Source organism: Colias eurytheme, chromosome 2 (genome assembly GCF_061535395.1).
Source record: "Colias eurytheme isolate Ceu_HAF_F1 chromosome 2, ilColEury1 Martin Lab GWU primary, whole genome shotgun sequence".
Lineage (NCBI taxonomy): Eukaryota > Metazoa > Arthropoda > Insecta > Lepidoptera > Pieridae > Colias > Colias eurytheme.
In genome coordinates, this window is record NC_142981.1 from 7,387,059 (window position 1) to 7,405,617 (window position 18,559).

The following is an 18,559-nucleotide window of genomic DNA, read 5'->3' on the forward strand; positions in this document are numbered from 1 at the left end:
ACCAAGTTCCTCTCAAGCGGTAATTTGTAAAATGCATCAAAGTATAGTATTATGAAGCCTCGTGAACGTCAGCTGGAGCTCGGTTGGGGGGATGAGCGGCTGTAGCCTCCCACGCACGTAGGAAAAAAAAATATATTCAGTCATTTCCTCTCAGCTAAAAATTTGTCAAATTGTAGCTAACCCAATATCTCAACGAAAAAAAATAATCAGCTGGTTACAGCATGGTGTATTAAACGTCAGCTGGTGTCTCGAACATGAAAAAAGAACAATTATTTTCCGTGATTTCCTCTCAAACAAAAATTTACCTGATGATAGCTTATATGTAACTGTGGATAAATATATAAGTCAGCTGGCTGTATCTTGGTGGAAAAACCGTCAGCTGATACTTTGAAAGTTATTACATAGGAGTTAGACAGAAGCATCTATTGCCAATTTATATGCATCAGCTGACTAGGTTTTCCTCAACTTATTGCTAGCTGATTTTTTTTATTTATCGCATCAGTATATTAACAATCAGCTCACAAATTTTCATCTGAGAGGAAATGACGTATCTTTAATTATTCGACATTGCGCTTCAATATAAGAGTTAAGTTGAAATAAACATCCAGTATCAATATTTTTGAAACGAATAAGTATGAAATCAAATAATTTTATATATTTAAATAATTAAATAATCAATTAGCAATAAATGAACTAGTTACTCGATAAATAATATTTATTATATAAACTTGATAAAACATGATAATGAGAACAATATGATTTATTCGTTTTCGCTCTGGCTTGAGTCACTTTCCTCTCTTTCCGATTCATTATCAGAGTCGTTATATACCAACGATGTAAGTTTTGCAGGACGTCAACATAAAGTCAGATTGAAATAATTTCTCGTAAATGTTAATAAATGTTAAATGAAGAGTTTGTTTGCCATATGTACGGATTTAATCGTCTAAAAAAGATCAATGATTAACGTAGTTATTTTTATTTAATACTTTTTAGTGTATTTTTCAACACGAATCCAACGAGCCCAAACTCGATACCTAAAGTTGAGTCAATATATTACCGAGTTCCTATGGCCACCTTACGATTCCATCATCAAATCAGCTCTATATCATGATAATGTTTCATCGCTATCCAATTTACATACGTATACAAAATTTCAGCTCAATCGGTTACCAGGAAGTGAATCAACTTTACTTGCTTCATTTCAATTAAGTCATCGAGATTAGACAAAAATGTTCATAAAATAAAAACTACTGGGCCTATCCGAATAAATCCGAATCCGAATTTTTATGGGACCAATTCGACACCATTCCGCATCAAACAAAAAAAAAAGAATCACGTCAATCGTTTCAGAAACCTCGGAGTAATCGGTGAACGGTTTGGACGAGAAACTACAGTGGGGAGCCCATGTCAACACCGCTGCAGGTAAGCTCAGTTCTGCTGCATATGCAGTCCGAAAAATAAGGCATCTCACCGATGAAGATACGGCTAGATTGGTTTATTTCAGCTACTTTCATAGCATTATGTCCTATGGAATTCTACTGTGGGGCAGGGCTGCAGATATAGAAACTATTTTTATCTTACAGAAAAGAGCCATTCGCTCTATATATAATTTACGTGCTCGGGACTCACTAAGAGATCATTTTAAGAATACTGGTATCCTTACTGTACCATCACAGTATATATTTAATAATATCTTGCATGTACACAAAAGCTCTGACTTAGACACGATTATGGCACAAGGAACAAGAATAGAATTGAAATGCCATTTTTCCGATTAGCTAAAGTTAAAAATTCATTTATGGGTCAAGGTATACGCTTATACAATAGAATTCCTCACAATATTAAAGTTCTAAATTTAAAACTTACATAAAAAATGTACTAGTTCAGAGAGCGTACTACAGTATTCAGGAATATATGGACGATAAAGACCCATGGAGGGTTGTCGCGTAAAAACCACAGGACAGTTCTTTGGCATATTATGTAGTTAGGTAGATATAAGTTACATATTATGTAAATTTATTGACATTATTTAAAAGAGCAACTATGGAGTTTCTTGCCGATTCTTCTCCATAGATACTGCTTTCCGAATCGGTGGTAAATGTTAAAAATACTATGTAATGACGATTCGAAAGTGCTACTAAATAGTAGTCTAATTGAATAAATGAATGTTTGAGTTTGAGTTTGTTTGTTTGAACATACATAAAAAAAACATACCGGCCGAATTGATAACCTCCTCCTTTTTTTTGAAGTCGGTTAAAAAATCAGCTAGCAATAAGTTGAGGAAAACCTAGTCAGCTGATGCATATAAATTGGCAATAGATGCTTCTGTCTAACTCCTATGTAATAACTTTCAAAGTATCAGCTGACGGTTTTTCCACCAAGATACAGCCAGCTGACTTATATATTTATCCACAGTTACATATAAGCTATCATCAGGTAAATTTTTGTTTGAGAGGAAATCACGGAAAATAATTGTTCTTTTTTCATGTTCGAGACACCAGCTGACGTACAATACACCACGTTGTAACCAGCTGATTATTTTTTTTCGTTGAGATATTGGGTTAGCTACAATTTGACAAATTTTTAGCTGAGAGGAAATGAATGAATGTATTTTTTTTTCCTACGTGCGTGGGAGGCTACAACCGCTCACCCCCCCAACCGAGCGCCAGCTGACGTTCACGAGGCTTTATAATACTATACTCTGATGCTTCTGACGAATTATCTCTTGAGAGGAAATAATGAACCCAATTTGCACCTGGCTCCCTAACCATAATGTATTAACAAAACATCTCAAAAATTGTGTCCCAATGCCTGAATTTATATTGTTTACACTTGGCATTCTTATGTTATAGTTAGTAATACATCATGGGATGGATAAATTTCAAACAAGGATTTTAAAATCGCCCAATAATTGATTAAAAACTTATCAAAACAGATATAAAATTTTGATATCTTCACAGTAATTCATATGTTATTGCATATAAGCATATTTTTTCGTAAATGATATTTGATAAAAAAGGGCTCATCTGGATTATCAGACGGGTGAAGGATGACCCTAATTTGGATCTTAGACTATATTATGTGAGGTAGGTACCTATAGTATTTTTTTTTGTGTAGTCGTATTTTTTTTTAATTGTTTGAACTTGAATGTTTATTATTTAAGATGTAATATTATATTTACCAAGAGGGACAGACAGAGAGATCCATCAATGTGTGTTTGTATCAATGTAGATAACAACACATAGTAGAGCTTTAGCCTAATAGTTTTTTTTTTATCTCTATGTAAATTAAATTTTCGTGTCACAATGTTAGTTATCATACACCAGTCTCCACCGAAATGGCTGAACCGATTGTCATGAAATTTGTTAGTTACAAATTAGTAAGGCAGAACGACGTTTGCTGAGTCAGCATGTATTTCTGTAAGAATAAAATATGAGATCAGAGAGGTGATAGATTTGTATGTAGCTATCTACATAAATTGTAAATATCATAATTTTCTTGATATATCTAAGTACTCACAAATATTAATTATAATTTGTAACTCTTTGATTTAATTTTTATTTTAGTGCAGGAAATTAACTGTTACTCTCTGATTTTTTTTTAGCGATGGAAATTTCTTGAAAGGAAAACAGGCTTTTTAGTCCTCAGGGTTGCGACACTACCGCATTACAAAATTTGGTGAGTTATTACATTAAGTACATATATTACATGACATGGTTATATAACATGCTCCATGAAATTTAATAAAATTTTTTTTTTCTAATTAGTCACGAAAGTCACATAATCAAAAAAGAAAAAATACGCATTATATTGCGATCCGATTTATATTAGGTACATTGCGCGAGGAAGTAAGGTGCTATTTCATGAATAACACCTGATGCATTTTGCTTGAACTAATAAACATTAACAATGACTGCAGTGAATGTACTGGTGCCGTACGACGAGTGGCGGGAATAAATACGAGTCTGAAGAAAGTAACAGTTCGTTCGGCAAAAGCAGCCTCTTAGTTGACCAGATAGAATGCTGCGTATAAAAGCCTCTCTCTTCATATAAAGTAGATAGTTCCAACTGTGCCTCGGTCGTCCGCTCACTCGCAGCACAATGGAAACACCGGTTAGTACTTTTTGTTTTGTTTTACTGCTTGTCGCTCTATAATGAGTACATTTTTTATCGGATGTTATTTTATATACAGGTTACATAAATATTGCTTCCTTTGAAAGTTAAGTAACATTAAAAGAATAAAAGTTATATTATGTAAACAACTATTACTCGACGGATAAAAAAATGAAGCAATTATATAACTACTAGACCAATTCTGAATCCCTATTATGAAAAGCTCTACAATTATTTTTATACTTAACCTAACGAATTAATCGAATAATTTATATCCTATTTTTCTTGTTTCAGGTATTAACTATATTACTGATTTGTATCGGTACATCATTCGCATCCCACAGCTCATACACAATACCAGTTGAAGGATATGAAACAGAATTACACGACCTTGGTGAACACGTGGAAAACCACGAAACACCAGTCAAAATAATTAAAATAACAAAAACCGTCGCTGTTAAAGTCCCAGTACCGTATCCAGTGAAAGTAGTACAAAAAGTGCCATATCCAGTTCATATAAATAGGCCGTATCCCGTTCCAGTACCTCAAATAATAAAGGTACCTCATGATGTAGCCCCGAAACTAAACCACGAGCACCATGCGCTCGATATTGAACATAGGGACGGCTCCTTCCAAAATCCACACAATTCTTATCAAGTACAAGAAAATCATCCTCAAGATGACGCGCCTAATTCATATGAACAAGACAGTCACGCGTATAATGGACCCTCACATAATAGTTATAATCCATCCGTTGCAGAGGAATATAATGGAGAAGGCCCTGGAGACAATTACAACAACATACCGAACAATTACTATGAATCTTCCGATGATCAAGACGGACACAATACATTAGAATCAAAAAATTATGACTTAGCCATCCAAACTTACTTAAACAACTTAAATTCAAACAATAACCATGGGGCTTCACATGCATATCATCATTAACTAATATGATAAATTATTTTATCTGTAAAACTGTACCTGATATGACACTTTAAAAGAGGACCTCTAAATTTTTCATGCCATTTTAAAATTTTGGTTTTCGTATACTGAGGGTGGGTATGTATAGGTGATAATCAACTTTATCCCCGATGGATAGATTTTTCAGTTGAAAAAGTATGTTGAAAGAATTAATTGTATATGATTGTGTATGTATGTCTATTTTTGTAAAAAAAGAATGCCTGTTATTTAGCTTTTAAGAACTTTTGTTGCTACATGTGTAATTATGATTGTTATCATTTGTTGGAATAAATTATTTCAGTTATGTAAATAAAACATATATACAACATTTAAATCTAATTTAATTTTATAAAACTCGTGCATTAACTGGTCACATAGACATTTATACTAAACTAAAAATTCAACTAACATTTATTAAAACTATAAATACGATCTGATACAACGAAACTAAGCTAGGCGTTAATACCGAAAACCATAGAAAACACCGTTATAAACTATCTTATATGCTAGTTATCATTTACTTTGTGTGTTACGTCATGTTTGAAGTATAGATTCTATTTATTTCAGAAAGGTGGATAGAAATGCACGCGTGCACGTTTCCCGGCGCTGCTGTCTAGATCGCTGGAGTTTTGATCGTCATTAAAATGTTTATCAGCCGCTGGTCGGTGTATCACTTCGGGCTTCTCGTCCTCGTCCGACACGTACATTCTTGTGAGATCTGAAGCGACCGATGCAGTTTCGCAGGAACTAGAAAAAAGGATTATGTTAATATTTAGAAAGAACGAACTATCTTTTCTTTGGGGTTACATAATAATATGATTTTTTTTGTTACGATGTTTTTAAATTTTAGTTAGGGATCTAGTTATAGTATTAGGAAAAATCTGTATGTATCCGGATATACCTGTTATTACAATATTCTGATTCCGCTTGACTGATATTGAAGTTAGAAGGCTCTCCTTTGACGCCATTGTCGGTAGGGATCAAAAGAGTAGACTCGGCTGCTACATCACACTCCTCTTTATTTATCTCTGGTGTTCTCGATGTCTTTGCCGTAGATTCTTGCCCATCTGGCTTGTTCGCTGTTTCACTTTGAATAATCGTCCTATAGGAAACGATGGTTAATATAAATTATAAAATAACTCTTGAAATGTTTTTTATACAAGCAAAAACAAATTATTATCTACTCAAGGTGCGGTATATAGAAATTTGGACGACACAATAGCCAAATAAATCGATGTCGAATTTTTTTGTTTAAATAAGACTAATCAAAACGTGAGTGAAACTGTGCACTGATTTGTTTAATATTGTATATTTTATAAAAATCAAAAATAAATGGACATTGATTATGAAGACTAATATCGATAGATGAGATTGATATCGATCAATGGTTAAGTATGATTATCAATACCTAGGTACCTAGAAGTTCAATTAATTATTTAGAAAGAAGGAAATCATTTATCATGTAATTAAAAGAAAATTATTTTACCTTTCCAACTCCAGAGTCAGTTTAAATTCTTGAGATTTTTGTACAACGTCCAACCAACTAGGAACGGCCCTTTCGTCACATGCTATGTTAAATGACGAACCAGGCCTACAATATATGATAAAGAAATAGTTTCATTTAAAATTGCTACAATTCAATTTATATTTTTTCTTTAGTATAATCTTAGAAGATCTAATGAAACACAAAAGAAATACGTACATGGGTGTAAAATTGACGATAGATGCGATATGTTTCTGTTTGTGAATTTGAAAGAAATTTTCTGGAATAGACGTCATTGGAATGTCCTTTGGCTCCGGAACGGTTCTTGTTTTAACAGATGAGCTCAAAACGCTACTTTCTGATATATCGCTCAAGGAGAACTTTAGTTTAGCTAAAAGAGAAGTCGCGTTTATTATTATAAGCATTATAAGTATATACTTTAGTAATTATTAGTGTAAAAAAAAGTATCAACGTAAAACATTTGAATTTAGTACTAACAAAATAGTAGTAAGTAAACCGTATATCGACAGAAAGACACCAGAAAAAATAATTACAACTTACATGCGTCAATAGATGAAATCCTGCTTGCAACTTCATAGAGTAAGTCGGGTGTCCAGAAATAAGGTATTCTGATGAAAACTTTACCAGTATCAACGGGCATATAGAAACCTAATTTATGTAAAAGCTGCAGGAACTTCAGATCTTTACATATGGCAGCTTGTTCACAATTCCATGGTACCAAAGGCACAGATTGATTGAACACTGAAATTAAAAAATAACGTGAATAATACATTATTACATTTTAATACATTTTTACATGCTTTCTTCGGAACTGAGGATTTTAATAAAGTTTTCATAGTTTTTGTTACTTAATTTTGTTACTTACAAAGGGAATGATACGAAACGGATGACATGACAGGCAATTCTTCAACCTTTTTGGGCACTGCATGATACATTTTTTGCGTTTTAGTGGTGTCCTTAGCGACAGTTTCACTCTCAGCAGCTTTTTTGGCTATTTTCTTTTTTTCTAAATATATTTTTGTAAAACACGTTTCGAGCAGGACACTTTGAACCCAATTCAAAAATTTCGATTTTCCATCCTTCGCCATGTATTCACATAGTTTTCCTATATTATCGTCATCTTTCACTTCTTTCATTTCTGAACTCTTTGAACTTTTTCCGGATTCTTCCTTTATGAGCTTATCAAATTCATTTTTGTCTATAATTGATTGTTTATGGAGCTGCCTAATGACTGCGACGCGAGTTTTGATAATGCCATCTTCTTTGAATAATCTTACAATTTCACCCACAGTATCTGTTGATGTGCTACTTTGCATGTATATCCAATTAAATGCTGATAGTTCGTCGTCTGTCCACCTAAAACAAATTTTAATTACCTTAGGATCGTTCATGATTTGCATATAGGGTATATCTACATTTTAAAATTATTTAATCTACTACATTATGAAAAATCCTTTACATTATACTTACTTTATTGCAAATAATAAAAGAGAATATTTGAACAAGAATACGACTTCACTTGTACTATATAAACTACAGTATACACGTACATATGTATATGAAATTAAATATAATACCTGTCCTTTACGCTTGCATCATAGTTGACAATGGCTCTACTAGAGGACACATCTTCATTTGGTTTCTCTTCATTTTCAATAAGTTCTTTAAGAATTTTGTCGTCATCGAAACTTTCTGTATCCAATCGGAAGCTTGCCGTACGTTGCAACGTGTGTGGTTTTTTTACAAACGTATTTATAACATATTCTATTAGATCCGACCAATCCTGCATTAAATTTTTATTTTGTAATTTTTGTATCTTATAATATAAAAAGAATATTACTAAATAGATAAACATTTTACATGAATAAAACTTAGAGAAATTTTAAGTAGTGTCCTTTTCTAGTAATCCAACTGAAGAATAAAGATACACTTACATCGCAAATTTCAAATTCAGATTTCCATATAGATGTAAAAGTTTTCAATATTTTCGGTTGGAAGAGTGAAATCAAACAGCCCAAATCACCGCCGACATGGTGCATCAACGTGAAAACGCAATCATTTACAAACTCTCCGTTGCCTTCATAATCTTCTAATAAGAGTCCATACTGGTACATTACCTCTGGTGTAGCGAACCTATAATTATATACACGCTATAAAACCTGAATATTAAATACAGCCGAGTATTATAACGAATGTATTCTATTTAACTCAATCTAGTTAAAAATATTCCATTTTCCTCTTAAACCTTTAGTAAGTGCCGAACACGTATTAAATATTTGTTTTTATAAAAAAAATGTTAAAGTTATGATTGAAACCAGTGTCAAAATTCAAACGCGTTTCATTAAATAAAAAATTGGCAAATAAAACAATATAAGTAGTTAACTATTAAAACTTACTGCTTGATGTGGTCAATTAATTTCGCAGATCCCTTGTAATCAGGTAATTTCATTACACTGTCCAAAAACATCAATAAAATGTGATTCGTAACTACTAGATCCTAAAACCATCAGAAAATTGATATTATAACATACAAAAAAACTGGGATAAAAACATTGAAACTGCATAGTTAACATTATAAATTATTATAATATGAACATACCTGTAAATATTGCTTGGAATGGTACTTGGGATTATAATGACGCAATAGAAGTACAAGTAATGAACGAAGCTCTTCCGTTTCACACATTTTCATTTGCAAGTTGATCAATATATTCTTATCATATTGGCAAATGTGAACCGACTTTTTATAAACTTCAATTGCTTGGACAAACTCTCGTATAGCTGTCACCACCTAAAGAATATTTTTGGTTTAGCAAAATGTAGTTTAGTGGCAAATGCAGAGTTAAATCAAAGTAAATAAGAAGTACGTAGGTAATATGATTATAATATGTAAATTTTAAAATAGGACTTCGATGCTATAAAAATGTTAGGATTCATTTTTTTTTTCTTGTGGCGGATCGTGATTAAGCCTGGTGTGATATGGGTGTGATGTTTTTTTTTAATAATAAGTTCAATTTTTACATTACTCTTTAAATAATTACTAACTAGTAACTAGTTACAATAAAATAAATTATATTATAAATAAAAAATTGATTACCAAATGCAGTCTGCGAATACTTGGCTTCAAATCGTTGCCGTCTAATTTAATAGCTAGTTCAAATTGTTCGCACAAATTGACTCCTTCCGCTGTTAGGTATAAAACAATATCGAAGGATAAAACAGACGAGACGTGCTCCAAGTCTATGTCTATCTGAGTCGCGAATTTAAGAAAATACGTGACAAGCCAGAAAAAATGTGAGGTATCTATTTGCAATTGCAAATTTGTCAGGATCTGCGTGTGAAGCGTTCGAACCAATGAATTGTATCCCTTCAACAGGAAATCTACCGTGAACTCTTTCAAGACGTTAGATATGTCGTCATCCGTTGGCGTATTGTGCGTCAGCCCTTGTACGTTTATTCTGCAAATAAAAAAGTTTTACTATTTCAAATATTTTGCGTATCATTTACATTTTAGAATAACATGCTTGACGGGAATATACGAACATATTAGCTTTTCCTCTTTTGACAATTTTCTTCCTTTTTCTCTCTTGCAACGTAACACTTGCACGAACTTTGTTATTCGGTCTCTGTTTGGGATTGTGAGGTTTTTGATGTACCGGCTTTTTTGATGGTAATTCATCTTCGTTACTTGAAGTCGATATAACTTCCTGATTTTCAATTTGTGTTCCATAACCACAATCAGACGTTTCCGAATTCATTTTTTTATTACCTTCCTCATGTTTTTTGTTATCCATTAATTGACTATTTGACATTTGATTATCCGTGATCATCCTTTCCTGTAGAAATAAAGTTATATTTTCAAGAATTGGTTAACAATGTATCCTTATTCCTTTCATTATGGTCTCAACAAGATAAGAAATTTAGAGCCAGCCAATCATTCCAATGAGCTGGAAGATTGTACTTTACTTAAATAACTCACATTCGACTGTTTCATGTCGTCGTATGAATTTTCTTGACCGGAATCTAGCATATGGCTCGATGATTTATCCTCCCTCCTATCTGATGGGAAATTTTGTTCACTTATATTCCTCGATGTGTCCCAACTATTATTGGGAGAGTTGGATTCGTCGTTCATTTTACCGCTTCCACCCGTGTCAGAGGAATCAGAGGTGGGGTCCGATGTCAGCATTGGAGACGAGTCATCACTACCTATAAAATAGAAGTGTAACAAAATTTTATCATACCTATACCACGCACAGGAATTGTATACATTTTGTATGTATGTGTGTCGTACCTCTATTTAGTGGGGAAGTATTACTCTCATTATCCTCCGAACTCTCCGATAGCGATGCTTCAAGCCACATGTTGAGAAGTTTATGTAATGTTGTAACATGCTGATCTTTATAAAGTAAAGCTATCAACTGAACCATCGTCACTCCCCAATTTATCTATAAATAAAATAAAATACAAACACGAATCTCGAATCTTGAACTATTGATTCTTAATAAAATTTTATCAATAGATTAACATCAAAAAGTAATTTAATGTTTTCATAATTTCTGTATCATCTCTTTATTACAATATAAGCAATTAAGCATGCACTGGATTTTTGAATTGAAGTATCAATTTTAAATTATTACAAACCGATTGATCTTTAGACTTTCTTTTAGAATTTTCCCGTAAAATATAAAAAGCCTATATGGGAACAAATAATACATGAAATTAAGGTAAATTTTTAGATTAGAAATGAAGATCAGAAAATGAATGCCCTTCCTAAATGAAATTGCACCACCTGAATAAAATAATAAATTATAATTTGAAATCAATACACCACGATTATTATTTAATCAATCATCCATAAATCCATAATCATAAAACAAAATACTCATTTGATAAATACAGAAAAGCATTAACGTTGACTTACCGAATCTGGAATCGTCATTAACTTAATGAGAATTTTGTCAATGCTTTGACTAAAAATATTCCATAATATTTGATTTTGAATAGTATATGGAGGATTGTTATAATTTGAAATACTGTTCACGTCTTCTGGAATATGAAGAATATTCCGTAAGAACAGTAGAGTGTTACTGATGTTAGTACAACTCTCTGAAGATAATTTCGGCTTCTGTTCAACATCCGAGTTCTTCTTCAGAAACTCTATGACCACTTTCGTAGCCCGATGGTCAATAAATGCAGATTTAGTAGAAGCGAGAAGGCTGTTGATTTCAAATATAGTGTGCCTTCCGATATCGGTGTGTGATATCGTTTCCACGGAAAGTAAACATTCAACGGGTATAGTTAAATTCACAAGTATCTTGATGAGTAACTCGATCGTTTTATCATCTTTAACATTTATTAAAAGGGGTATGATATCTTTCTTGATGTTTTGTCCAAAGCTTATGCTTCTACGATAAGTGCGTAAATTTTTATCCTCCGTTAGAATGTTATGAAGAATGGACTCCAACGCAGCTGAAAGTTCTTATACGTTATTATTTAATTACAATACATAAATATAAAGTAGAAATATCATAGAATTGAGTTGAAATAAGACGACGAATTGTAGGTACAATAGCATACTGCCTATTGAATAAAGAATTTTATTATATAAATTACTCTTTCGTGAAAGTGTGAGCAATGTAGGTACATATTTTATTTCAATATCTGGTCAAGGAACTATAGAAATTTCAACCGTAAATTTATGACCCTGATAAATTAAAGATATTTAAAAACGCTAATATGTATTTCAATTGCAACACGAACTTTTCTCGGCATCAAATCTTTCATTATATTTATGTACGATTTATTTCTAGAAATCTCATGCACACCATGATTACCATTTACCACCCTTACTATCTCTTTGTCTAGAGTCTAGACTCTAGGTGGCTATACAAGTTGTATGAGCATTGGGAACGCGTAAGTTATATTGAAAACAGCCATAGCACAATGCACATCATAAAATTAATTTTCTCTAAAAAATTGTAAAAAATGGAACAATTAAGATAATATTACCATTGCAATTTTCATTTATGTGATATCCTTCTGCATGTTGAAATCCAAGACTACTGAATGTACTATGAATCTGAGGTCCCCTAAGAACCCACTCCATCTTGTCTCTGCAAATAATAAAAATGAAAAAAATATCCTTAGGAAGTAGGTACATACTATGCATCTGAATAAAATGAATACAGAGAAAGTTTACACAATATCTCTTACTGACAACATATAGATATAGATAAAAGTAAAAATCAATCCCCAAATATTTTCAGCCCAAGTAGCGATGATTTTATAAAAGTATCTCTTTCGTTCATAATGTTTCAATAATTATTATGCTATCTATTTCACCTCAGTCTATGAATATGGTTTATACACCAGTCAGTATCGACATTCGAAATCGAAAATTTAACAATAATCCCAAAAGTTTTCAAACTTCGGTCAAGTGAATGGTACATTGGGAGGACAATAAATCTCTTTTTGCAACCTTGTCCGCAGTCCGGAACATTGTTAAAAAATATCAATTAAATTATTTTTTGCTGTATGGTCGTGAAAAAAAATCCAAAAGTTCTGCAAACTTGGGGAAGTATTCGATATACGGAACATTTTTTGTTATTGAATATTAATGATTCCCCAAGTCCGAATATAATAACACATTGTCTAATTTCAATGACGACGATCTGTATAATTCACTGAGAGTGTTCAATATTTTTTATTACTCAACGCTTACAATAAACATCCTAACATTTAAGTAAATTACACTACACGATATAGTGTAATTAGTTATTTTATGTGCATTCGCATTTCGCATACATTATATTATTAACCTCTAACAAGCTACTTACTTAGCTATTATAGCGCTAAAATAAACCACGTTTCTCATTAAAATCCCTTATAATCCTAACTAATGAACACAGATTAGAACCGCTGTACCGCGCCCAGCGCCGTAGGTGTGTGCCACAGAACATAAGATTATAATATTATGTTCTATGTTATATGCGGTGAGGCGGGGACAGGGTAAGAAAGAGCATGAGTTAGATTGAAACGGAAGGGTCATGCTAAACTATTAGTATAGCTAAGTAGTATGAAGTATCTATTTAGTATAATACTAAATATGTAGTTACTACGTAACTTATATTATACATGCAAAAGTGTGTTACTTTATTTGTTTGTTTGTCTTCCTTTCACGTTGCAACGGAAAGATATTATTAAAATATTATTTTTTATCTCATCATTATCATAGTAATAGAAGAAAGAAAACCTTCAGTGCGTCTGTGTCTTCTTCAAGCTTAAAGCACTGAACCCATTTCGATGTATTTCAATTTTCAAGTACAATGATAGTTTGAGACTCGAGAAAGACATATTATATTTTTTTATCTTGGAAATCCCCTGGGACTATGTGGGTAAAGCTCAGAAACTGCATAGCCATGGGTGGGCCAGAGTACTACCTAAGAAAATCAAGTTCCTCTTAAAAATTGGTTCCTTTCCATAGATATCATCTATTAATGAAATTAACTATCTTTTAAATTAATCACCTAATGATAAGCAACAGAGGATAGCAAAAAAAAAGACGGGTTGCACTCCGGGAGTGCCGGCAGAAGTGAAAACTTGATTATTAACGTTCAGCATGTTTGATATTTTGGAATGGTATCCGTCTTACGCATGGAATACTTATAAGGGCTAAAAAAAATTCGTCTTACGCTTTTTCGATCAGGCCACGTGTCCTGACGCGAGTTTAAGATTTTATACCCAACGCCGCTAAAGAAGTTTTCACTTCAAAAAATTGTTATTGTAGGCATTCAATTTTGATTTATTGATTTTGAATTTATTTATTAGGTACTAGAGGTCCGCCCCGGCTTCGCCCGTGGTACATATTTCGCAATAACAGGTAGCCTATGTCCTTTCTCGAGTATCAAAATATCTCCATACAAAATTTCATGCAAATTGGTTCAGTAGTTAAGGCGTGATTGAGTAACAGACAGACAGACAGAGTTACTTTCGCATTTATAATAATATTAAGTATGGATTTCTTATTTTCAAAAGTCTGTCAAAATCGGAATTAATTAGAATAGGAATAATGTAAACCAGTTTAGAGTACTTTTTCAAATAATGACGCAAACTGATTTTCATTTAATTGTGGAGTTACGCCCACGGAACACGTTTTCAACCCTCGATACTGAGGTATCTATATTATATTAGTTATATGTATTACATTGCTGAAATCCGCACAGATTGAACCGATGCCGTGCACGTGTTCCATCATCCATGGTATCAATTTATACGTAGGAGTGACTTAGTTACTCAACGATTTGTTACGACTTCTGATAATAATAAATTAAACTTGTATCAATTTATACATATACATTTATTGAAATTTCTATTACTGTAATACATCCCTACTAATCCCTACTAATGCGAAAGTAACTCTGTCTGTCTGTTACGTTTTCCCGCTTAAACCTCTCGACCGATTTTGATGAAACAGACACACACAATCTTACCCTGAGAAAGAACATAGGCTACCTTTTATCAAAACACCACGCGGGCGAAGCCGCAGGCGGAAGCTAGTACACTATATTATAACAAAATGGAGGTTCTCAAATTGTCTTGATTTTTTTTTTTTTTAATTAATACAACTTCAGTAATAAACGTGATATTACCTAAATTACCAGATATTTATATTAAAAATAAGGTATTTATACATAGAAACTTGTTAAATTGTTGTTTGCCTATACAAACGCGATACGCCTACAAGCTCGCAGTAGGTACAAGGTAGCTACTAGGTCACGCGAGTCGCGTGTCCGACGCACGTGCCCGCCCCATCCATTACGTATATAACAGCTTTACACGTTTATTAGAGGGAGATAGACTGAAACCCACGTCGCAAATCTGTGAAGTCTAAATAATACAAGAATAATGACAGTCTTATAGAATATCATTTTTAACGTAAACATGATATTCTTTACTTTATATTTTATGATTTGGCCCAAATAAATAGGTACTTGTTATCAACGAAAGGCACATTAGATTAATGCGATTCAATCGCAACTCTTTCTAAATTGCAGAATTATAATGATTATTTAACTGTTAGCACCTAGAATCATTAAAAATTGTCAATATTGGAATCATATTTTAAAATATTTTCCGAATTGAGTAAGTAGCTTACATATTATATAAGAAATTACATGAGAAAATATTTGAGAAAGATTTTTTTTTTCTTAAAGGTTATTCAATCTAAACTTGTAAAATATTACTTTTTAATTGATTACATTTTAAATAACTATCTGTGAACATTTTGATATTATATGGAACCAATGTCAGGGATATTCTTAGATCATTAAGTAAGAGATATTGGCATCTTATTATTTGTATATTAATGACCTACCTTATTATTTGCAGGATATGTGTGAAATAGTACTGTTTGCAGATGATACCTCATTAATATTTAATGTGGATAGATATGACACAAATGTTGACGAAGTAAACTCTGCTCTTTTACGCATATCTAATTGGTTTAATGCTAATAATTTATTATTGAATGCAAAAAAAACAAATTGTGTAGAGTTTATCCTTCCAAATGTAAAAAAGGTCAAAAGGGATATCATTTTAAACGGGGAGGTATTATACCCTGTCGAGTCTACTGTTTTTCTTGGTTTGACACTAGATGAGAAGCTACAATGGGGGACCCATGTTGCCACCACCGCTGCTAAGCTCAGCTCAGCTGCATATGCAGTTCGAAGAATAAGGCATCTCACCGATGAAGATACGGCTAGATTGGTTTATTTTAGTTACTTTCATAGCATTATGTCCTATGGAATTCTACTATGGGGCAGGGCTGCAGATATAGAAACTATATTTATATTACAGAAAAGAGCCATACGCTCTATATATAATTTACATGCTCGGGACTCACTAAGAGATCTCTTTAAGAATATTGGTATCCTCACTGTACCATCACAGTATATATTTAATAATGTTTTACATGTACACAAAAACGCGGACTTACACACAAAAGTAGGAGATAGACACTGTTATGGCACAAGGAATAGAAATAAAATTGAAATGCCATTTTATAGGTTAGCTAAAGTTAAAAATTCATTTATGGGCCAAGGTATACGTTTTTACAATAGAATTCCTCATAGTATTAAAGAGTTTAGTAGTGATAAATTTAAAACTTATTTAAAAAATGTATTAGTTCAGAGAGCCTACTACAGCATTAAGGAATATATGGAAGATGAAAATCCATGGAGGGTTGTCGCGTAAGAATAACAGGACAGTTCTTTGGCATATTATGATAATATATAATATTATGTAGTTAGATGTAAGTAACATGTAATGTAAAATTATATTGTATATGGACATGACTTTAAAAGAGCAACTATGGAGTTTCTTGCCGGTTCTTCTCCATAGATACTGCTTTCCGAATCGGTGGTAAATTTAAAGAATGTAATGACGATTCAAAAGTGCTTCTGGAAGAAGTCTAATTGAATAAATAAATGTTTGAGTTTGAGTTTGAGTTTGAGTTTATTGTTAAAAATTATCAGTTTACTTAAAAAATAACCAATTTTAACAGCTATCTGTTTAATTAACATTCTTCATAAATAACAATTAGTTAGGTCGAAGACAGTTCAAACAAAAAAGGAATAAATAATTTTTTTCTTTTTTTTATGCATCATTTTCTGTCACGTTTTTATTTAGTTAATAGCCTTTATCTGATAAGTATACAAACAAATCTATGATCAAAAATAGCATGGAAATAATATTTTATAAGTAATAAACTAATTATAAACTAATTTTTTTTAATTTTTTTGATACCTAAACAACAATTAATGTTTCTTTCTAATAATTATTTATCACAACAATAAATGCTCCTTCTGAATGCTTCTTCATAAAAATCAAATTTATTTAAGATGATACAAATTCTTATGTGCCAATTCTCATTTTTGTCCTGTAGACCCATTTCATTTGTTCTTTATTAATAAATTAGCAATGTGTTTATATTATCAAATTCTGTACAACTATACAACAAACACAGTAAGTCCATAAAGTTATGACTGCAAATGAACCATGTAACTATATTTGCAAATTAAAAACAATTATTTAGACTCTAAACTATGTATTACTTTTATTCACTTACCAGCTTTGTTAATATCTGTTTTGAAAAACGCCAACATTGACTGCAGGTCACAATTTTACGTAAAAATAAGATTATTTTGTATTCATCCAAGATAGAAGAACTTAATATTACAGTTGTTCATATACAGCACCAACTCTACTAATTTACAGACCAGCTATACCTTCTTAAAGTACAAAACTTTGGTCTAGAAATTGGAACGTCTTTCAGGTTCCGAAATTAATAATGACTCCTGTAGCCAAACCACAATTCACATAAAGTTGTATTAAGTCAACTAGCATATATACATGCGTTTTAAACTTAAAGAAATTACGTAGAAGATTTAGAAGCAATTATTTTAAAAATTCCTATGACAAATATTACGACCTCGACTTCAGACGTTGTTAACACTTCACCACGGAGTTGAAAGTAAATATTTAATATTGTCAAATGTCAATTTTTGAATTTTGTCAATGTCATTTTTCACAAACATACATCATACATCAATGTCAAATGTCACAAATGTGAACAAAATGTAGAATTCTATTTGTAGTCCACAGAGCTTCTTCATTTTGTCTATGGACCTACAGTCCCCCATAGATATCTAAATATAAACTGTAGTGTACACCCCAAAGAGTTTTACACCAACCTAGAAAACCAACACCCATATACTTTGATGTGATCATCGCAAATTTTAAAATCAGTTATTAAGATCCATCTAAACGCGATTGGAGAAATCGAGACGCACAAGTTGTGTTAATCCATGGTTAATCCTAGATTTGTTTGTTTGTTTGAACGTGCTAATTGTAGAAACTACTGGTCCGATTTGAAAAATTATTTCGGTGGTTGATAGCCCATTTATTAAGAAAGGCTAT

The 18,559-nt window shown here is 32.2% G+C and overlaps 2 protein-coding genes across 2 annotated transcripts; one reads left to right on the forward strand and one right to left on the reverse strand.

Moving 5' to 3' along the window:
- Positions 1–3,970: 3,970 nt before the first annotated feature.
- Positions 3,971–5,410, forward strand: LOC149910460 (uncharacterized). Its single transcript, XM_090114076.1, has 2 exons — positions 3,971–4,113; positions 4,408–5,410. The coding sequence occupies exons 1-2, from the start codon at positions 4,102–4,104 to the stop codon at positions 5,059–5,061; spliced, it is 666 nt and encodes a 221-aa protein (XP_089970202.1). The 5' UTR covers positions 3,971–4,101; the 3' UTR covers positions 5,062–5,410.
- tim (timeless) lies at positions 5,400–18,109 on the reverse strand. The gene is made up of 17 exons (XM_090114075.1): positions 17,709–18,109; positions 12,593–12,696; positions 11,505–12,052; positions 10,875–11,028; positions 10,560–10,789; positions 10,124–10,416; positions 9,678–10,038; positions 9,180–9,371; positions 8,977–9,077; positions 8,515–8,713; positions 8,158–8,363; positions 7,446–7,936; positions 7,121–7,321; positions 6,779–6,950; positions 6,563–6,667; positions 5,978–6,178; positions 5,400–5,823 (listed from the first exon to the last, which is right to left on the reverse strand). The coding sequence occupies exons 2-17, from the start codon at positions 12,687–12,689 to the stop codon at positions 5,640–5,642; spliced, it is 3,735 nt and encodes a 1,244-aa protein (XP_089970201.1). The 5' UTR covers positions 12,690–12,696; positions 17,709–18,109; the 3' UTR covers positions 5,400–5,639.
- Between the last annotated feature and the right edge of the window lie 450 nt (positions 18,110–18,559).

Coding starts and splice junctions, on each gene's coding strand:
- tim (XM_090114075.1), bottom strand. CDS start 12,689: ATGGAGTGGGTTCTTAGGGGACCTCAGATTCATAGTACATTCAGTAGT. Junction 10,417..10,559: donor ACGACATGAAACAGTCGAAT/GTGAGTTATTTA, acceptor TTATTTCTACAG/GAAAGGATGATCACGGATAA. Junction 6,179..6,562: donor CTGACTCTGGAGTTGGAAAG/GTAAAATAATTT, acceptor CGTTTCCTATAG/GACGATTATTCAAAGTGAAA.